Source organism: Augochlora pura, chromosome 9 (assembly GCF_028453695.1).
Source record: "Augochlora pura isolate Apur16 chromosome 9, APUR_v2.2.1, whole genome shotgun sequence".
Lineage (NCBI taxonomy): Eukaryota > Metazoa > Arthropoda > Insecta > Hymenoptera > Halictidae > Augochlora > Augochlora pura.
The window spans coordinates 14,396,067-14,418,461 of record NC_135780.1 but is presented as its reverse complement, the minus strand read 5'-3'; the positions used below and the strand labels follow the sequence as shown (position 1 = coordinate 14,418,461).

At 52.7% G+C, this 22,395-nt stretch overlaps 2 protein-coding genes across 6 annotated transcripts in view; both read right to left on the bottom strand.

Moving 5' to 3' along the window:
• Window positions 1–7,936, bottom strand: part of Dysc (whirlin protein dyschronic) — a gene marked incomplete at its 3' end in the record, with an annotated part of 66,103 nt that extends 58,167 nt beyond the window's left edge. The window contains exon 1 of the mRNA XM_078190751.1: window positions 7,557–7,936. The remainder of the gene's footprint in view (window positions 1–7,556) is intronic.
• Window positions 7,937–9,845: 1,909 nt separating this feature from the next.
• Window positions 9,846–22,395, bottom strand: part of Rgl (Ral guanine nucleotide dissociation stimulator-like) — a 28,791-nt gene continuing 16,241 nt past the window's right edge. For 2 of the 5 annotated variants that reach the window (XM_078190901.1, XM_078190902.1), the window contains exons 2-7: window positions 20,928–21,144; window positions 14,378–14,482; window positions 13,395–13,824; window positions 12,613–13,235; window positions 12,046–12,360; window positions 9,846–11,956 (exon numbers count right to left, since the gene is read on the bottom strand). In XM_078190901.1, coding sequence (XP_078047027.1) covers window positions 11,309–11,956; window positions 12,046–12,360; window positions 12,613–13,235; window positions 13,395–13,824; window positions 14,378–14,482; window positions 20,928–21,144 — 2,338 coding nt within the window. In that variant the 3' untranslated portion in view covers window positions 9,846–11,308. The remainder of the gene's footprint in view (window positions 11,957–12,045; window positions 12,361–12,612; window positions 13,236–13,394; window positions 13,825–14,377; window positions 14,483–20,927; window positions 21,145–22,395) is intronic. The other 3 variants (XM_078190900.1, XM_078190903.1, XM_078190904.1) reach the window with 2 other exon arrangements.

Below are 22,395 nucleotides of genomic sequence, written 5' to 3'. Positions count from 1 at the left end.
GCGAGCCGTTAACGCGAGCCGCGATATCGCAAAGTTATTCCAATTTGATGCAGTACTTAATTAATAAAAGCAGACGTTTCCTTGGAAATACGTTAGAACGGAAACCGTTTCCAGATAACATCGTCGGAGGAACGGTGCGCAACGAGAAAGAAGCGTTCCTAGCGTACTCGGGTTCGTTATCGAATTAAACCTCGCGATTATATCGGCGAATCTGATTCCGGAAATTGGTGTTTAATTGCCGGAGCATCTATGCTGTGAAAAGTTTTACAAATTCACTCGACAGGAAGTGACCTGGCACGTACGCGTACACCGGTTAGCGGCAACGCATTTTTCAAGAGAGTTTGAAAAATGATGCCCGATCGCGATCGGTCTTTCAACGCGACGAACTCGAACAAGGCAGCTATATGTATGTACTCGGAAAGGTCTGCAAGATAACAGCTCATCCTCGCGTTTCCAACCAAATAGATCGAGCGCTCTCGCAACCTACGTCCCAGGGACTCTACGAATCAGCGAGGGTAGCGAGTCGGTCGGCGCCTCGAACGCTTCCGAATATTTCAAGCGAGCGCTCGCAAACGTTTCCGTCGCATTAAAGAGTAATTTTCGCCGAGTGGGCTCGCTCGTCGGAATTAATTCCACTTGAGAGGGAATGAGAGGGAGAAAGCGAGGAACGGGGTCGGACGAAAATTGACGACGGTAGCTCGTCGTTTTCCTTGGCCTTTTTACAACTCCAACTTTTACGCTGCCTTGCAACCCCGTTTCATTGTCAACGCCGCCATGCTTTCCTTATGCCCCCTCGAAGCCCACGTATGTATTGCTTGCGCGGCCGCTGCAGCAATAGCAACGGCAATCGAGTTACCGCTGCATCGCGTGGCGACTCGAGTTGAAAACGACGCATATGTACCGGGAAGGGAAACTGCCGCGCGTGCAAAGAACGCGTGCACCGACGCACGCGACGCACGCGACGAATGCGGCCCGCGCGAACCATCTCGTCGACGCCGTATTCCCGGGCGCACAATGCGGACGACGCGACGCTGCAGCTGCGATTCGTCCGAGCAGCGTTTACTCGGCTACTCGCGATATCCGCGATACCTGGCGGTGACACGAGACATCGAGTCGAGAAACGTTCGTACGGATTACGAGCAAACGAAAAATTAAAAAGGGAAGAAGGCGGTGCGGCGGCAAACCGATAAAAACTCGCCGAGGGAAAGAAAGAGAACCGCGGGGAGGTGGTGTTGTCGGGGGCGCGGGCGCGGGCGCGGGCGCGAACGGCAGATCGAACGAACGATAGGCGGTCGTAGGAAATCACGCGACATTATCGTATATTAAGGCTAATCGCGTTGCGAAAAGGACCTTGGTCATTTTTTTTTGCACACGATCACGCTTTTTCCAGGTAAACGATTGGCTCGTTGCGAGATCGACGCGACTGGCTCGTTCGTCGTCTAGCGCCTGTTGCACGGACGCCGATGCCAGATATGGGGGCTAATTTTGCGTTCGACGGATGCCCTGGTTTCGCCCCTTTCTACACACCATCCATAATAAATTCGTTTCGATTCCTTCGCGACCGCGCTCGAACTTTCGCAGCTGTTTTCTTCCTCCTACACACCACCGATATTCCCGTCGAATTTTTCAATTTCAATTTCATCGCGTTGCTCGGCAAAAGGCTACAGTCCCGGAAGAATTTTTGTAAAATTACCAACAACGAGGAAGCCTGTCGTGCAATTTTTGCCATAATAAATACTCGAGCAGCTTTGTTCACTTTCCGACCGGCTTCCGGTAACCTTCCGATAGAGATCGATGCGATAGAGACTTGGGTCCGGTCTAGCCGAACTCCGACAAGAAAGCCACGACGAGTACGAGTTTGTATTATATTTCGAGTCGGCGCGGTGTTTAAGGTGGGATAGGTAAGAAAAATCAAACGCGTTAAAGCCTTCGCCGCGGTACGCTTACACAGACCGAGGCGACGAGGCACGGCGAATCGAATTGAACCGGTTGTCGTTCGCGCGACGCGCGACACGCGTGTGCGACGCGACGCGACCAAGCTAGTGGTATCGCGGTCGGAAGACCGCGCGGAACTATGAACGAATGCTCGAACGCGTTTCTATAGTTTCGATGCACCTGCGCGCGTGCCAGTATTCTGCGGTAGTCGCCGCTACAGCTTTAATTGTTCGATCAAGGGCTTACGGATTTCGTTACGGGCTCGAACACGATCAACTTGGACCGCTGTACGAACATCGGGATAATCGAGCTCCGCAACTGCGAAGCAAATTTTTTATCTTTGCGGGAACTTTTCCAATTGCGGCAAGAACTTGTTGTATATTTCATATATATCAAGTAATGCGTGGTTCCTGGGAGAGAGTTAAAACATTTTTGGAATTGTTACGTTTGGCGCGGGTATCGTTACATTTTACGCGATGGAGATAACATCGCGTACAGAATAAATGGAATACATTTCCGTACACGACCGACTACGATTTAAATAGCCATCGGAGTCATACTCGGAAAAATTACCAACGTTCGATCGACGCGTTGATGGTACGCGCAAACGACGTAGCAGAAACCAACCCCAATTCGGGTCGCGGAGGATGTTTCATCCGCGAGGGAGATCCGATAACCTTGCGATGTAACCTCTACGCAACTCCGCGCCCCACGATCTCCGCCATCAGCCATCGTTCCCCGAAAAACAACCCTCGTTCATCTCCCCTTCCTAGTCTTCGTCTTCGTCCGAAGGGGGGTGCATGTTTTAAAAGTCGCTCGGTAATTTTAGGGAACATCGTCTTTGGTCGTGTTGGCCATAAATCAAGGGTAGGGTATCATGGAGAATCGATCGATGGGGGTGGTTTTCCGACAGACGGGCGCCGAATCCTGCTACTTTGTCGTACCGCGTATACGTTCGACGTTAACAGCATCGAACGAAGATTCGGGCCTAATTTTCTTCGCAGAGTATGCTTCTTGGTCAAGAACGCCAAATCGGTGGTAAACTATTTTCAAACCGAGGATGCGTTCGAAACCAATGGGAACAGCTACGATATTTGGTCGCGAACGAATACGTTGAATCGGTTGCGAGAATTGAGGGAATATCTACGAACGAATCGTACGCTGCGCGAACCAGTTTTCGGTCTGCTGCCGTCGTTTACGTATACGCGAAATGCTCGCACCTGGGGTTCATCGGAACGGAACTCTGCCTTGCACCGCGTGTTCGCGACGAGCCTCGCCCTCGTTGTTTCGACTAAAGCTCGCGTTGCGACCCTCTCCGTTTCGCAGGTGTAAGAGCCGAGGCAAATTATCGGCGGCTGCACTCTGCCACGCCGTGTAAAGTCTGTGTACGAAAAGCGTCGCGCCACCGCCAAGCGACTTAGTGACGTTAAGGGATTAAAACGTGTTTCGACCGTAACAGTTGACGCGACCGGTAGACGGCTCCGCCGCGTAGGGAGAGGAAAGCATTCTATTAGTTATTAACGAGTCGACTACCCTTTCCCCTCCAACGCCGCGTCGCAGTCCGCGCGAACTCCAGCCCCAGCCCACTTCGTTTTTTCCACGAAGGCATGCTCTTGCTCACGCACTACGTCACAGGGATCGATTCTCGGCCACGAGGTCGAGGGCTAGAAAGTGTTACGAGAAAAGAAAGAAGAGGCATCGCGTAGCGTACTGCCTTCTGCCTTCTGCCTACCGGAGGATAGGAAACGAGCCGATTCAAGCTCGGAGCGCCAGAGCCACGGCACTGCGCGACGCGACGCGACGCGACACAACTTTCCGCGTCGCTTATTAACCAATCCCCCTTCGGTGCAACGAGCCGGTCTTCCTCAAAGGAATTCAGCGAGCATCTTTCGGAAATGTCACCGGGTCACCGATTGTAGAGGACATTCTTCCCGAATCTCGTTGTCCGAAAATCGAAACTTGGACATCTACATGTAAAAACGAGATCCTTGTCGGGTGCTGCGATAGAAATTTCGTCGAAATTAGCCATAGGTTCGAATTACCCGTCGTTCCTGGCCAAGTCCGGCAAGGACGTTCAACGAAGCGTCCAATTTCGGTTACGATGAAAAACGCGACGGTCCAAGCTTTTCGTATCCGTCGGGCGCGGCGAGGCAGTCTCGTCGCGACGACGCTGTCGGCCAATAATTAGCGAGAGTGGACGCGGCGAGCCGTTCCACCGGAAAAACGCCGGTGAAAAATTCATTAAAATTGAAGTCGCTCGTCCGAGCGGAGCCTCGTTGTCCCGTAAGGCCGTCCGCGACTCGATAGATCGATCGGGGCTGCACCGTATCGAGAGAACGCGATACGAGTACGTGGTCGGTGGTCGGTGGTCGGTGGTCGGAGGAGCGTTGCGAAACCCGGGGATGAATGGGGTACAGGGGGTGGCTGGGGGCGGACGGATGGAAACGGCGGCGGCGCTCCGGCTAATAATAAAACCGAAGGAATATTTCCCATACACTCCGGGAACGGTAATGGGAACGGTAATGCGAACGGTAATGCGAACGGGGAAGGGGAAGGGGAAGGGGAAGGGGTGGTGGAGGAGAAGGGGAAAGGGAAGGGAACCCGCTGCTGTTGGCAGAGGCAAAACGATGGACGCAGGGAAAAAGTTGACGAACGCCGATAACAACCGCGCGGGATCCAGAAATTCGTGGGAATAAACCGGGTGAAACCGCGGTTCCCCCGCGTCCCTTGCTCCTTACCCTTTCGCCTTTCGCCCTTCGCATTGACGCTGCGGACTCCAGGATTTTTGTAATTTCCGCGCGGTGTCGGACGAATAGCGGCGAACGCGGAGTGAAAAGTCGGAGACGTTTCAGCCAGCTGGAACGATCGGTTTTCTCGGTCGCTTGGAAGTCTGATTCGGAGCTTTCGACCAACGTTCGATGAAACTTTGTAATCGAACCATGTTCCTAGCGTTGTACAACGTTCCCACAAACTTTGAAATAATATCCGACTCTACCGAATTTTTATTCTTGCCCAGTTATTCTTGCCAAAAGAATTGTTACCATCCACCCTACCAGGCTTTCAAAGCAAAGCATCAGCGAAACGGTCGCTATTACCGTTTTCACAGGTAACGCGCAATATTTTCTGATCGATTCCGTAAAGCAAAACCGTGTTGTAGAAGCATCGAAACGAAAAATAAAGAATTTAGAGAAGAAACATTGCAGCAGGAAAGTGCTGCGCCTCATCTTGCATAGAAGAAAGGATTAGAGGAGCAAATGAATAATAAATCTCCGATCGCGATCGGACAGAGCACGCAGCATGAAATATAGACTATAGAGTACAGGATGTAGAGTACAGAATATAGAGGAAGCACAAGGAATATAAAAGATAGTGGAACGGCTGATAAGGAGGGGTCGATCGATCCCGATAAGAAGTAGCTTTGCAAGAAAATAGACAGACAAATACGGTCGGACGGTTCCGGGCAGCTGCCCGAGAGAAAAAAGTGAGTAAGCTAAATGGAGGAATGAAAGGGATGGCGGAAACAATGGGCGAGTCTCGCGTAAAAATGAAACAAGCTCGAGGCTCGATCGAGGCAAAAACAGAAAAGATGTAGGAAAAGTGCCAAAGTAAAACGAATAAAAACTCGGGAGGAGAGTGAAGCGGAGTGGATTGTTGGCGTAACCTTAAGAGAAAATAATAGCGGACGGGGATAGGGGGGGGGGGGAGAGAGAGAGAGAGAGAGAGAGGGCGGCAGGGGGTGACTCGTAGCTAGAAAAAGGAGCGCGGGGGAGTCGTGCAAAAAGAAACAATATGTAGAATTAAAATGAAACCGAGTTCGAGGAAGGGTGGCGAGAAAGAAGAGCCCGGGGACAAAAGGACGCGAGAACACGACGAAGAGAGATGGACGAAACGCAAAACGAAGGCTAGAAACGGATGCTGACGGTATAGGTGTACCGTAGGAGAAAATAAAGTTCCGAGGCTGGTCGGGGTTGCACAATGATCCCAAGGAGATTTCAAAGGAACGCGACAAGAGAAGACGAGTCGTAACGAATAATAAATTAGTTTTTTCAATTGTACAAACTCGCGCACTCGTGACGTTTAATATTCCAAATTCGCCTCGGTTTAATTTCTATGTCAGAAAGTTCGAGGACGAAAATAGAAACGGTCGACGATCATCGACCGGTTTTAATTCGTTTCACGCGTTACGCGTCCGAGGAGACTGCGAGATACCGTGTTAATGGAAAAACGGATGCGCGCGAAACGTAACATTTGCGACCAGGCAGCGATTGGCCTAAAGCCCCCTAGAACGGAAGGGCGAACAGACCACCGACGAAGACGATGGCCGGGGACGGCGCGGGGACCACCGAAACTGTTTCAAGGAAGTAACCGAGGAAGGGGTCGAGAAGACGAGACGATATCGGGGAATCGAGCGGACGGCGGACCGGAAACTACGATAATCGAACGCACCCGACGATTCCCATCGGTTTTTAGGCCGATCAACGATGCGACGGAATCGAAATTTAACGATTCAAAGTACTTTGTTTTTAAAATCACAGGATTTCTGTATCTCAATCTCGAAGCTTCTGCAAACATCGACGCAAATCACCGCGCGTCCCGTATTGTTTGCAAGACACTTGTAGCACGACCGAGTGCGCCAACATTCTTCCACGGTAATAGCAGCGATTCTGTCATGAATATTTTTAAACGGTTCCCAAGAAGTTATCGACTTCACAGCAGCGCGTCGCGACGCTGTGCAATTTTTCGTAGGATCGGGCAACGATGAAAAATCTCTCAAAACTTTTGGCCAGCTGTGTAGCCAAAACGACTCGAACGATCGTTCTCCGACGAATCGACGAACGCGAACGAGTCTCGACGCTCGAGACGTTGCCAAAGTTCGCGCAGTATCCGGTTAATCGAAGCGAAACGTAAACTCGATCAACGCTTGGAACTTGGTACGGAAGAATATGCCGGAGAAGCTTCGAGTGGCAGGGCAATCCGACTTGCGCAGATTTTCTCGATGCGAGAAAATAGGCGGGTAGTCGTTTGCGAAAATTACCGATAGCGTTGCGCTTGGCCGAGATCGCCTTTCGTGGAGCAGCTCCGGCCAAGTCGGGGATCCATCGGTCCCGAGAGGCTGCCGAACAGAGAAGGGCCACAACCCGAAAGGACGGATCTGCGACGAGCCTTTGAACAAAGGCCACCGGAAAAACAGTCCTTGGTCGACGATTCCGCAGGGTCCGCGAGTCTCGCGTTTTCGAAGGAGGTTCGATCTGCCAGGGGAATCGAGGCCGCTGCGCCGGGGGGAGTGATGGAAACCGAGGGATTGCCTCGAACAATCCCGAGCAGATCGGACAATCGTGGAAGACTATTGGGAGACAAGTCCTCGATCCGCCGGCAAACCGAAACCTGACGAAGCGGCGTTTCCGCGTCGCAGACGCGAGTCCGGAAACCTCGGCCAGTTTCGGGACTTTGGAAGAGTCCGCGAACGATCTCGCGGCGACATGCTTGCTGGGATGGTTGTGGGAAGAGAGAGAGAGAGAGAGAGAGAGAGAGAGAGAGAGAGAGAGAGAGAGAGAGAGAGGGGGAGACGATGGTGCGCCGTCGATGGTCCTCGGGATGCGAAATCGCGGGGTCGGACTCACGTTTCTCATCTCATAGCGGATGGCAGGTACTCGCGCGCGGCTGTCCGACGATCGCACGGTCGTTGCACCGACGGTGCCCACCGTTCTGCGTCCAGCGTTCGGCGGTGGGTCGAAGACGACGGCAACGAAGATGCTGCTGCAACCGAGAGGGACGCGCCTGGCCAGAAACACGGCGTCGTCGTCGTCGTCGTCGATCGAACGCGATGCTCCTCTCCTCGATGAGGGTAGAACAACGACGCGGAGTTGCGAAGCAACACGGAATGGCGATCACTCGGCGCGGTCGCGAAGCACACGCGAGCCACGAGCATCGCCCCAGCTCGGCACCAAGCTCACGACTGCCTCTCTCTGCTCTCTACTTCTGGTCCGAGGTCCTAGCTGGGGTTGCTTCGACGTCGACGAGAGTTCACCGGTTCAATCGGTGGCTAGGGGTGGCTCGTCACGGAAGGGAGATGCGCCGTCGCTCCGACGAACGTGGCGCCGCCTGCCGAGAGGCGAGCCAGTCGACGGACCACGCGAGGGCGCAAGCTCGCGGTTTCAGAGTTTCGTTTGGGCTTTTAGAATTTTTCGGTTTCGCAACGGGGTTACGATGCCGGAAGAAAGCGCGAATCTCTCGGTCCAACAAAAAGTCGAACAAACCTGTTGTCCCTCTTTCCTTTTCAAGATACTCTTGAATTGTTGCGCTCGAATCTATAAATTAGGATGCGCGGTTCGCGTTACGGACTTTTCGACGCAGCAATCGTATCCGTCTTTCGATGATACGATAAGCGACGTTTAATTCTGCGTTGTAAGACGAACCGTCGATCACAGTCGGACACGCGATGTCGGCGTTGTATCGCGGAATTAAAACTGTGAGGCGATAGTCGATGCGCGACTAACCGGAGAACTATGCGTGCGCGTGCTTTTTATGATCGCAACCGCAACCCCGTTTTCGCTCGATGAACGGCTCGCTTGGGATCCGAGCTGGTTCGGTCGGTTGCCATCGAAGCAACGTCGACGGTGTTTGGGCTCGGAACTTTGGCCGATAGCGTCTCCGTTCGAGTCTGAAATCGAGGAACGTCTTAACGTTTGATAGAATCCCAAGCGTCCCCTAACGAAGAAACACCTTGGCGCGATACGTCGCAGCAGCTAGGAGACCCACTCGTTCCACCACAACTGCGTCACGATTGCCCGAGCGAAGGATGACGACGAATCGAACGGAAAGCCGCATAATTCCCGAGATGTTCGAAATTGGCCGAGCACGGACGTCGGTGGCTACGCGGCCGCGCCAGGAATCGAGTGGCGACTCGATCGAGCCTCTACAGGCATGCATGTACAAATTCCTCGGGTTCGCCGAAGGTTCTGACGTAAACCGACGACCTTGAGCCAATTTAGTCCGAGCAGGATATCGGGCGCGCGTGGCGGTTAGCCTCCGCAGTTTCCTCGAGGAAGAAGCTTCTGCCCTTATCCCGCGATCGATCGCGAGCTCGAAGGGGCTGGCGGCCCCTCGACCAAGCGATCCCACCGGTCGAAATTGACCCAGCCCATCTGTCTCACCATCCGGGGGCGAGACGAGGCGCGAGGCGAGGCGAGGCGAGGCGAGGCGAGACGAGAACTCGGTACACCTACCTATCTACCTACCTACCTACCTACCTACCTACCTACCTGGACTGCACAATCGGGGGTGTTTGCACTCTCGTCGAACTAGATCAACAGGTTCGCGTGTCGGGTTTGCTGGCGCACCGGAAGTCATCAACAGGAGCCACGCGGCCGGTGACGGTTTCCAGCTCAAGCGAAAACGATCGGATCGTCCCGCTCCTCGCTCGAGATAAGCGAACCACCCCTCGTGGTTGGCTCTGCTCGGTTAGATAGGCGATAATCGAGGTCGGATGGTTGCCGGACCTCGAGGAACAACGATCCGATCAACGAACGAACGAGAAGAATCAGAGTAATCGTCGCGACTAGATTTTCAAAGCCGATTTTGAGTGGGAGTTTAAAGTGAGTGTGGTTCCGGTGGAAGGAATTGATTCGAATACGATTGTGCAAAGATGGACGGGATGTCGTTTCATTGTTGTAGAACATTTCTCGTTAGAGAGCACCGTTTCGAACAATAATGGCTCGGAGGATAGTTTCGATGGGAAAAATCAAGCTCGGAAATGATAAACGCAAAACTACCAGTTTACGATCGAACGATTTGGTTCGAATTTCGAGCGATCGCACCGCGCGTCGTACTATCGACGTCGATATGTCGTCCGGAAGGAATCGAAGGAACCGGAGCCGGAAGGGTTGGTGTCAGAAAAACCACGTGTAACGTTGTAGTAGGCCATCTATTGACACCTTTATCGACACTCGTATTACACACGCATCTTGTACGAACTTGGAGTAAAGAATCGACGCCTACGCGAACAGATACAGCTAGCTAATTAGACATTTGGGTAGAGGAAATTGGGGATCGGTAGAGGTAAGTACAAAATTGCCTAAGCTAACGACGCGTCGAGGCATCGACACCCCAAAGACCGTTACGGCAACCGATCGCCTCGATCGGGTTTAGATCCTGCCGCTATCGATCGATCCTGTGTGCTTCGTTTCTTCTACTTCGCGAATGCACGCGAGTCCTTGTAAAAATATATGAACGCGCGCGTTCGCTTGTCGTCGAAACGCGCGCCAGTTTCGACGTCGGAACGAGTATTCGAGAATTCGTACGTTTGCTTTTCGTCTCTCGTCTGTCCATTGTTCCATTGTCATTCTTGCCAGAAAAACGGGGGCTCGATTTCGCTTTCTTCCCTATCGCCTCAAAGCCGAAACGAGGAATTTCCAATCTTATATCACAGAACGGAATTTCTCCCGGCCGCGCGCGTCTCAGGGTCGCGCGGCTAGAAAAATGAATCACGGAATGGACGAATACGTGGGCACAGTCGCTTTGAACAATTAGGTTTCCCCCGACCGGTTTTTCATTTCTTTCGCGCGCTTCTCGATTATTTTTCTATTCCGCAGCGACAGAGAAGCTCGAATAATTGACAATTTTTCGTTCGGGTCCACTTGGTTCGGCCGATCGAAGCCGCGCTACGGAACTAAACTTATGTACAAAAATCACAATAAACTCTCCTCGCGGCCACTTTTCTCCTCGCTCTCGTCGGATCCACAAGGTACGATCTCTTCGTATTATGCATATGTTATATTATATACTATATATATATATCTATATCTACGTGTGTATATATACATATCTGTATCTATATATTTACTTGCACATGTGTGTGTGTGTGTGTGTGTATATACACACACACACGCACGCACATGTTCATATAAATGTACGCAACTACAGTGAACTAAAGCTAAACAGCTACCTTTGTCGTCGCTTGTCTTTGTTCGTTTCGCTTGTCGACGACGACGGCGACGACGACGACGACGACGGACCTATGACTCGCGCTAAAGACATATATACTAGACTAAATTAGCCCGCGGCGATAACAAACGTGTCCAAGATCGAATAATACCGTGCGCGGGCAGGTAACGTTTGCGTCGTGATACGCGAGCCTGTGCGCAACCGGTGAGTAGAAAAAAACGTAGAGAAAATAAAGATGGATCGACTCTTCTTCTTGAGGCTAAGAACAGCTGGGGTACGCACCGGCGGTTGTTGCGAAAGAAAAATTGGAAAGAAAAACGAGACGTCCGTACTGTCATGGTTAGGAAAAGGCTACGCGACGACGCGTCGAGATTCCGGTGATCGGCGTACGTTGGGCCCGGTTTCTAGGCCTGTCCGCTTCAGCGGCGCACTACCGCTTGTGGCAGTGGCTGCTCTTGCTCTTCGGGCTATCGGTGGCGACGTCGTTGGGCTCCCTTCTGGGTCGCAGAATAAAGTTGAGATTGTGCGCGGTGTTGACGGCATAGTAAACGTTTGCAGAGTTCGGCAAGACCATTTCCCTGTCGGGCAGCACCTGGGCGAGGGTGTACTGGTCAGGACTGCCCTCGATCCCCAGCTTGAGCATCGCGTTTCGGATCACCTGCGGCGTCCTCTCGTTGTTCGACAGCATGATGGATTTGTACAGCACCACCCCGTCGGTCTCCGCATTGTCCGTCTCCATGGTCACCTTGATGATGTAAAAGTCCGGCGAGCTCTTGTGCGAGTGACTCGGACTGGACAGTCCGACCAAGCTCGGCGCGTTCCCGTTCGCCGCGATCACCGGTGCCAGCCGATTCTGCTGGGTGCCAGCGGCCCCGTTGCCACCCCCCGAGCTCAGGGACACGTCCAACGACGGCAGCGACGAGCTGGACGAGGAGCTGGACATCTGGGACGGCGACGTGCGTCGGTCGAGAGAGTTGTGCGGCGAGCTGGGCAGGGAATCGAGGTCGCAGTAGAACTGGGAGCTGCTGGAGCTCGACGTGGAGGCGATCGAGTCGTTTTTACGGTGTCCCTGGTGAGCCTGCAAGAAGAACCACCGGGCCGAGTTAGGAAAACGGATTCGGAGGCGCGACGATCAGCATTCGAGGGACGGGCGCGCCGAAAACCGACCTGCTTCTTCTTGCCACGGTTGGTCAGGGTGTTGCCCGGCGGAGGCGGTTCGATCTGGCAGCTGAGCTTGTACGCCTCCCGATCGTCCAACACCACCACCGAATGGAACCAACTATCGAACAGCGAATCCGTGCTGAAGTTGTACGCGTTCGCCGCACCTTGGAGCAATCTTATCCTGGCCAACACCTCGAACTCTTTCCGCCTCTTGTCAAAGTTGATCAGACCTTCGGCTATCGTGTCCGATATCGCGGTGTCGATCATCGTGAGATCCGTCAGGAAGGTGCCCAGATACGGTATCGTGCCGTAGCTGATGTTCTAGATGGGAGAAAAGTTAGAGAGGCCGGTTAGTTTCGTCGGAACTTTTGATATCAGAAGACGGCGCGCGGAAGGTCGCTCGCGCAGAAATAGCGGACGAGAAATTGAAAAGGGCTCTTCCCAGCGGCTCAAGTTATCCGAGACAAGGACCAAAAGGAGTGTGTATACGTCGTCGCACGGAAAAGACCGGGTAAACGCGGGAGAGAAAGATTCGGAGGAACGAAGGAACGAACGAACGCGGCGTCAACTCACGCCGGCATGGGTGTTCTGCTTCTGGAACAGCTTCTGCAGGTGTCTGTCGCTCCTGCCGGCGGTGTCGGCGAACTTTGCGGTGCCCTCCTTGATCAACAACTCCCTCTGCGTCCACGCGTTGTTCTCCTCGGAAAAGATCCTCTCCAGCTCCCTGAACAGCTCGTGCTTCTCCCTGGGCATACACTGCCAGCACTTCTCCAGCCTGTAGACGGGGTTGCTCTGCAGTCCGGACACGATGGCCTTTAAGCTGCTGAAATTCTTGAGCACGCGCAGCTCTTGAGCAACGTCGATCCACGTCTCCAGGATCCTGGCACGATCCTGGGACTTGATGGCCGGCTCCGTCAGAATCGTCGAGATCACGCGGAGCGAGACGGCGTTGAACTGGTTGACGGTCGCTAGGACGGTGGCGGCGTCGTGGCTCCTCGAACGGTCTCTCCTCGACCAGACGGCGCCGAGACACTGGTGGGCCACCAGCTTCTTGAACACCTCCGCGTCCATGCGGGTCAGCTGCTCGGCGAAATGCCGGTGCGGCACTTCGGGAAAGCTGTAGCTTCGCCAGTGGTCCGCGATCGGCTCGGGGGATCCTCGCGGAAGGCGGCCATTGTCGTACACCATGCAGGAATCTGAGCAAAGAGCGCGATCGGTTAGACAGATAGCGGCAACTCGGAGCGCTCTTCTCGCACAAGACTCGTTATCGTAATCGTAATCGTAATCGCAATCGCAATCGCAATCGCAATCGCGAACAGCTGGAAATTTCTAGCTTACGGTTTGCTCTAGCTTACCTATTTGATCCTCCCGCTGGAACCTGTGCAGCCGATGCCTTGCCTTGAGCTCGAGCTCCGAGCCAGGAAGCCGCTGGTGCGTAAACTCTAAAAGTCTGGTCAGCAGAGGATGATTCGGCGGGGATTTCCAATCACCGGGATACGCGTCCAACCAGACGTGAAGCGCCTGCACGAGGGTTTTGCGGTGCTGTTCGCCCGTGAGTGCGCCGGATCCCTCGTCGAGGGCGTCGTACCTCGCCAACAATAGCTCGAGAACCTCTCGGGGCGTCGTGAACGCGCGATACGTCGCCAAGAAGACATTGATGTACGTCGACTCGAGTTCCCCGTCGTCGTTCGCCAGACTCTCGACCAGGCGCTGCACTGTGCCGGCTTTCAGGAAACGAACCCTCACCGTCTCCCATTCCAGGTGCGAGATTTCGTCGTCCGAATCCTATCGCAACGCGTGTCGCCGACATTTTAGCTCTATTGTTCGTCGATGAGAACGACGAGCGAGATTACGAATACATAAACGTTGCCGTCCGTTCGCGTTCCGCGCCATTTATTCGAGCGTTTCTTGTCTTTGTTGGTATTTATGGTTGAAAGTTTTCCAAGTTTCGCCTCGCGTTTCTTAAAAGCGTCGCGATGTGGCTCTACGACGAAGCAAGATATCTCGGTTTTCTTCGTTTAACCGGGTTAGGTCCGTGTTAGCGACCGCGCAAATAGTTTGACGCGAGTCGTACCTCTTCGATAGATTAGATAGGCGCGAGTTGAGCGTATTTCTACGACAGTTTGGACGGTGCTTCTTCCAACTATTCGAACGAACCAAAGTAAAACGAAAGCAGCCCAAAGCTTTCGAATATTCTCGACATTTTTACATTTTTCTACGTTTCGATGAAAAAAGAAGAAAACGCTAACGTAAAAGAAAGCTCCATCGAATTCGGCTCGTTCAGCCTGGTCGATTCGAGATATTTTTCAGTGAACGCGATTAGATGAAACCAACTCACCGATGCGGAGAGGCTCCTGGTCGGCCTGTGGTACCGGACTTTCTTCAGGTACACCGTGTATATAACGCCATCGCCCCTTTCTTCGCCCCATAAGCGCCACGTGGGCTGCAAAGCAGAAAATACAACAATGTTAGAACGTGGAGGTATTAAAGACACGACTCGCACAATTTTAGGCTCTAGCTTGGGCTCTTCTTGCGAGCGATTTTCACGAGGTTGCAGCTGCGGAGGACTACCCGAAGCGACGCGAGGTTTCAAGGCACTCGGTTTCGAGAACGACGAACCGATTTCATTACGAGAAAGCGTAAAGTCGATGGACCGTAACAACTCTAATCGATCGAATTTCAATCGGCCGAATCGGGATTCAAGGATTCGGAGCACCCGCTTCGAAGTATGTATGTACCGGTATCGCCGACGCGCGCGTTTATCGAACCGCCTCCGACTAATCGCCGCGAGATTGACAAAGTGTCTCGTGTCGGGCAGGATAGCGTGTGGATAGCGACGCCTAGCGACCGACCAGTTTGCTTGCACGCGGTAAAATTAGAAATTCCCGCAGCGCCGATTATGTCCTCAAAAATCATCGGAATAAATTGGCGATCTCCGGGACCACGGAGAGAACGGGGTACCGGCTGAAAATAGCGTTCCCTATGCACCGGGGCGCGATTCTCCGTCTTTTATTTCGACCGCTAAAAACGAACTCTCGACTCGTCTCCCTAGCCGCGCGTACCGACTCACCCGCGGGCAACGCTGCCAACGCTGCCAACGCTGCCAACGCTGCCAACGGGAATCGCTGTGTCTCCTCGAAATTCCTCCGGCCGACTCCAGGCAAAAGAGACAGGGGACGAACGCGTCGCGTGATAGCCGCGGCTGTTCTCTATCGGCGTGCAGAACAACACGCAACGTTTGTCGAGTGCGACAGCAACAACAGTCGCCGCGCGCGATCGATGGGATCGCGAAATCGTGACATTGTTCCAAACGCGAGTCGACGATTATGCTGTTGTTCCTATATCTTCGAAATTTACGACGTTGCTGCAAATTGCTCGCTATCGGCAGGATCTTCGTGCGCAAAGCGTTGTTCGCATCGATGCTAATAAGTCAATGTTCTTGATCGCAAGCGTGTTTGTCGAATCCGCAGCTCGTTGCAATAGGACTGCGACCGCGCGCGATCGAGTCCGGTGCACCTGCTGCATCCGAGGAAGACGACGAGATCGATGTATGTATGTATGTACTCTGTGCGACTCGAAAAAGCCGGCTTCTTGCGTTTACGCTCGCGATCGCGCTTACGCTCACGCTCCGGAACGAACCGGCAATTAGAGAGAAGCGGGGAGAACCTGAGCGTGACTGTTTAAGGTCCTCGTACTCCCTCGTCCTTGGAGACGGTTCCACGGAACGCGTCGACTCGCCATTGTTCTCGCAGGCCTCGTCGGCCGAATAAAAAAATCCATCTCAACAAAGTCTTCGTTCGCCAATACTAATCGCGAGATCGCGATCGAATCGTTCGTCTTATGTATCCGTGTGCATCGTATAAATTTTCGTAAAGGGTTGGAAAAATTCGAAACGATGAGAACGTGAAAAGATTGAATTGATCGAGGCGGCTTAGAAATTGTTTCTTCGGGCCGACTAGTTGTGGAGTCGCAGCGATGGTTTCGCAGAACGGTTTCGCATCGTTGAACGTTTTCCGAGCAAGTTTCCTCGATGGAAACTAACTACGCAACCTTTTCTACGCGGGGCAACAAGTACTCCATACTTCGAGGAAACCCGTTTACGCGGAGAAGGTCAATGGTAACTATAACTTGCCGGCAAACAACCAACGATCGCGCGTATCGCGCACAACCGTGCAAACGACTAAACAACGAATCGAATGCCGAGTACGGACCATCAATTATTCGGCATTCTTTCGAAAGGAACACCGTGCACGCGTACCGGGAAAAGCGATTCGATCGTAGCCATGAAAGCTCCGCGGATCGAAGAGACGACAGTCCGTCGAAAAAATGTAGGCCTCGAAGCAGCGAGGCAGCTTCGCTAATCCAGGGTGAGAAGCCGATCGATTAATCTGTGCTAAATAACCTCGAATCCGCTTAGGAGAAGACAAGAAAACAGAAAAATAATTCCGTCTCGTCGACGCGTTCGTACTGGAAATGTTTTTAGAACTTTGCCGCGTCAAGTACTTCCGAATTATTCAAAGTTTCTCATTTGTACCATATACTATACGTGTTTCGACGAAGCTCGGCCTTCCTACCCTATCCTACCGTATCCTATCGTATCCTATCCAACCCTAGTCTATGCAACAATCCTGGCCATCTCGTCGCTCGATTCGCCCCAACTCGTTCAGTAAATTACGTAGTACATATTACGAGATCCGGCTCGGTTTCGACCGAACGTCTGTTTGTTTTTTCCACGGAAAGACATTCTGCTCGAAAGTTTTAAACTATCAGCTAAGCTGCATCGATCGTCGACGAGCTCGTTAAATTCGCTGCTTAGAGTTTCGAACTAAGCTAAGACTCGTTTGCGTTCCAACTATCGAGATAATCGCAGATTAAACGACTCGATTCGAGGCTTCAAAACTCACAGTGACGCGCGTCGCTTTCGACGAACGAGCAGCTATCCTTCGGTTTGGCGAAACCTATCCGAGGAAATCCTCGTTTAGCCCCGTTTAGCCTACTCGCGAAGGCGTAGGCACGGGAATAGGCGATCCGTCGATACCAACTAATTGTAAGTAAGAAGGCCACCGAAACCGACGTGTGTACAAACTGGCATTCGCCTCTATCATTCCAACGTCAGCCTATGAAAAGCTTAACATCGGATTACATGTGCCCAGCGCGGCGCGTCCCGTCCCGTCCCGTCCCGTCCCGTCCCGTCTCGTCGCGTCTCGTTCCGTCGATCGATTCGCGTAGAAATACATTCCACTATCGACCTCGCGACCGGTACACGCTTGCTCCCCGATATCCACCACTGCGAGAACGCGTCATGTTTGCGATTCGAAGAGAAACCCACGAAATATTCGATTCGCGAGACCAACCGACATTAGCCATTGTCCACCGACACCGTCCTTTTCGTTGTTTCAAAAAGAGTTATCTCGTTTGAAGAAGCACCTGAATGTTTTAGTGGCCGACTGCGCGACGAGACGTCGCGATCGTTGTATCTTATTCTTACGACGAGAGAACGACGATGTGCTCGATGGCGGAGCGAGGTTCGAAGAAACGTTTCGGTGGTAGCGCAACACGTGGCAGGCAATCGCCGAATCGAATCGAATTGAATCGAGTCGAAAGCTGAAGGAAACAGGGTGTGGGGTGTCTGCGACCTGTGACAAGACTCTCGAGCTCGAGACACGCCGAAAGTTCAAAGAGCAAAGGAAAGGATGAGAAAACGGAGGTTTCGTCTGACAACGGGCGAGCACAAAGGCCGTTCGCGTTCTCGTTTTCGCAAACAGGCCTCCTTACGGAGAAGGGGTACGATTCGTCCGTGCGACAAACCTACCAACGTCTAGCCGGGCCTAGCCGCACCACGACTGGATAAGTACTTTCGATAAACGATTTGCAGGTTGTCGGCTGTTTTGTAAACACCGTTGTCCACTGGCGTGTCTCGGGTCGGTACGTTCGACCGACCGCGAGAACAAAGGAATTTTCTTTGCCTCGATCGACGCGAGTACTCGGCAGCCTATTGGGCTACGCTCGACTTCCGGTCAGAGGCAACGCATAATTACACGGGTACGTAAGCCGCGTACGTAAAGTACGATTCCCAGATAAGCAATTAAACCAACTGTTACACCGCCGCGACGTCCCGCGTCGCTCTTCGTCTTGCCGACGGTCGCGCCGAGATCCGAGATCCGAGATCCCAGATCCGAGATCCCAGATCCGAGATCCCAGATCCGAGACTTCGAGCTCGCGTCTACTTAGACGCACCAGCGAATATACGTATAGACTCCGCGACGGGGGCGATGGAAAACGAAGATTCGGATCGACTCGTTTCGCATAGGAGAGCTCGAGGTCGTCGAGTGAACGAGTAACGTATGAATGAGAAAACGCTCGACTAAACGAGGAGCATACGAGTTGATGGGTTAATCTAATCGAGCCTGTTACGGATAGAATCGGGTAGTTAGCTAATCAAAATACTCGAGTTTTATAAACTCGCGTTTAAAAAGAGATAATCGTTCGGTGAATCGTGTTTCATTGAATGGAACACGCTTCTTTTGATTCGGCAAAGTTGAATGGACGGAGAAATAAACGCCGAGCGTACAGCTTAGCTTGCGATCGCGCTTCCTTCTCGCGAAGGAACTTACCGCTACGGCAACTTTGCGCCGTTGCAAAAATATCGGGCAACTCGAAGAAATCGAAAACTCTTGGTTCGAAACGGTCCAACGGTTGGGCGAGTCTCCGTAATTCATCTCCCGCCGTCAACGACCAATCGGTTGCGAAAGGGGGCCACCAAGTAGGTCAACGTAACCATATTTCAGTTTTTTATTCGCAAGTTCCCGTAGCTACGACACGACACCAAGATACGCTCCCGATGACACTCTGACCCCGATTAACCGATTAACCGATTAAACGACTTCCACGTGGCCCGCGATCTCGACTCGGCAACCGAGGGACTGTCGGGACTCGTCCTCGCCGTCGACAACTATCGCGAACAATATTTCGGCAACGCGCTGCCGTGAAATTGAAACGTTTCGTCGCGGAAGTCTCGTCGGCCTCGATCAAATTTCGTACCAAAAGTTTCAATCTCTCCAGGAAAGATCCACCATCTTGTGGTCGTAAATAAATTTCATCAAACAGTCTTGTCCTTGCTAGGATAGATCCAGGGTTGCGAAAGGACCCTGGCTGACCGAGGCAGCGCGATAAGAAAATTAATAGCGTATCGTCCGTCGGCCGACCGTTCGCGACGCGACGCGACGCGTCGAACCGAAACGAAACGAACACCGGCGCGACACTTTTCTCTCCTTCACCACGAAAGTATTACGACCGTCGAGAGGCGTACGGAGAAAAGAAACGGGCGCGACACACTTACCGTTCTAGGAAGCGACTAAAACGAACACTCTGCGCGCGCGAAACCGGCTCGCCAGTGCTACTATATCGATGGCGTCGTAATCCGGTCTCGTCGCGATCGACGCGTCTTTCGAGTCATTTGGTTGTCGGAAGTCCGTCGAAAAGTCCTCGCACGATCTCGGCACACTCTGCTGCTCGTCGCCGCCAAAGGAGAGCGTGGTACGTGTTTTTCCATCGGATTCTCGAATTCGCGGTGGTAGGAGTGGACAACTGTTCCGAACGTTTCGGTATCGAAGGAAAATGACTTCCGTTCGTTTCAGTAGCGGTACACGTTTACCGGTACTTTGAACGGGCGATCGAAGAATCGACGATAGGAGATTACGACGGGTCTCGCGAGCAGGTTTCATCCGAGAGTCCGACGCGGAGGAAAGTATCGACAATTTCTAAAGGAACGATTTATCGCAGGCGCTGGCGCCGCATCGACGATTACCACCGAGCAGCGGTCGAGAGGAGCATGGACAGGCGGGGCTGTGCGCAGCTGCACGACGGTTCCACAGTTTCGACACTTTCTAACCAAGCGAGTCGTCGGGTTTCCTTTCCAGTTGGGGATTCGATGCGATACCGCTCAGGTTTTCTGCTGTCTGATTCGGTTTCAACGAATTTTATCGGACCACGGATACGGATTAAACGGGGATTGCTTTCGAGACACCGAATCGCGCGAAATCGAGGCTGCAGCAGCCTACAGAACCCTGGACAAGGCTGTGAAGAGCATATTCTATTATGCCAACAACAACGAGATTGGATTTATACCAAATTGATACTGTTTCTATTGCGGCATGCGGTCGATCGAACGAATTTCTACAGAAATTGTTCTCGTTGAATTTTTCGATCCATGTCCAGGCTGTAGATCGCTGGAAACTGAAAATACAAGAGCGCATGCAAGAACGTGTGAAAAACACCAATGTCGTGCATTACCGATACGGATCACGATACCAGGCAAATGCTATCATTAGCGTATCGAGACCGCGATATGGATTGGTTTCGAAAAAAGCAAGTAACGTATAAAGGGGCGAAAGCTACGTGGACCGAACCAAGCGAAAAGAATGCACGTGCAAAATCGAATTTAACGCCGAATATGCCTTAAATCGATTTCCGAGAGTCGAGCAAAATTCTATTATGGGAACGCTCGATTCTATAAATGGGAACGCTCGAACGTCGATAGATTCGAGTCGAATCTATAGAATCGGAATTGAAACCCGAACAAAATTCAAGTGTAAACGCTCGAATTCGGAATCGAGCGGTGAAATCGCTGGAGAACTGCCGAAAAACAGAGTTGATTCGCGCGAACGAGAGAAGAGAGGCAAAACGGATGCAAACAAGGCAAACAAGGCAAACGAGGCATACGAGGCATACGAGGCATACGAACAAACACAACGGATGGAAAGAGGAAACGGGAAAACGGAGAGAGAGAGAGAGAGAGAGAGAGAACGTAAAACCCGAAATGCGAAGAGAAGAGCACTCGAACGTGGAAACAAAACTGGTGATGATGAATCTGTTGCGAGTCTGTTTACCTGCTGCACGTACCACTGCGTGGAATTCTGGTTCTTCCGGTGGCTGGTGGGCTTGCAGGGGCCGCAGAGAAGCAGGGGCGCCAGTTTGTTAACCCCCTTGACGGTGGCCGCCGCCGGGGGCGACGCTGGGCTCAGCCCGTCATCCCCCAACACGGGCCACAGCATCCACGTCCGAATGTCCGCGGAACTCGCCCTTCTTCCGTCGCTTCGATTCTGCCTGTGCAATCGATCTCGTCATTTTCCCGACGACGACGACGACACTCTCTGTCTTTGGACGCTGCGTCCGCGACCATCGCGGCGCGCGCGGTCGCGGACCCGCTTCCACTTTCGTCGTCTACTTCTCTTATCCTCGCAAAACGCGAGCATGATCAGTCGAGACGCAATTTTCCTTTTCTAAGCTGCGGTTTTGTCAGGCTTTTCGATCGGTGTTCGAGACGTCGTTCTTCTACTTTTGGCCGCTCCAAGACCAATTTTCTATCCCACGAACGGGCCAACTACCGCGAATCGCCGAACGCGGCAAGAGTCACCTCGCGTGAGTCTTTGACTTTCGTGCGATCTAAATCGTTTCTTTCGTTGCTCGTTGTTGCTTCTTTGCAACGCTGACGCGAAATGCGAATCGCGCCGGATCGGAATATTCGAGCCGGGTCGAAGCTCCTACGTTTGATTCTGAAACGCGCGCTTCCAGAGAGCGGCACTCCAATTAAAATCCGCTCCGATAAATTCCACTTGGAGCGAGATATGCTCGCGTATCGCGGCGCCACGAGCGTCGTTAAAACGGTCGTCCCACTCTTGTCTCCTCGATTCCCGCTACGATCAAAGAAAGCATGGGAGAAAGAAAACGCGGGCTCGGTAGTTCGTAGTTTGCAAACGCGATCGATTCTGGCGTAGGTCAGGCATGCGACGTTCGAAAAGGTCGAAGGAGCAGCCGCCGGAAAACGCTTTCGTTAAAGAGGATGCGACAGCTCTGTAGACGGGATTGCACTTCCGACGATTAGAATCGGCTTGGTGCGGCGCGACGGCGGTGCTCGAAATGCAGGTTTCGTTGAAATGTCAGGTACGTGGCCTGTGTGACTTTCAACGGTCCGACCCGCGCGGCGAAACAATTCGACTGGAAACGAATTGCCGACCGACCGACCGACCGACCGACCGAACGAACGAGTAATCGAATACGACGAAGAAATCAAATACCTCCTTGCAATGGCCGAAAGAAACACAAATTCCAGATAATCGAGTGTTATCCGACGCCATTTGTTTTCATTTCGCGCTGCGACCATATTCGCATAAGAACGCGCGAGGCGGAGAATCCTAGGACATGGGAGAGAGCGACTGAACCGAATCCCCGGGACGCGACTCGATAAAAGCGTCGATGCCCGTCGACGCCTCGTTCCGATAAAACAAACGCCCCGTCACCGCTTGTCACGAGGACGCGCATCGAGCGCGCTTCGGTCGTACTCTCGTATTCGTGCGT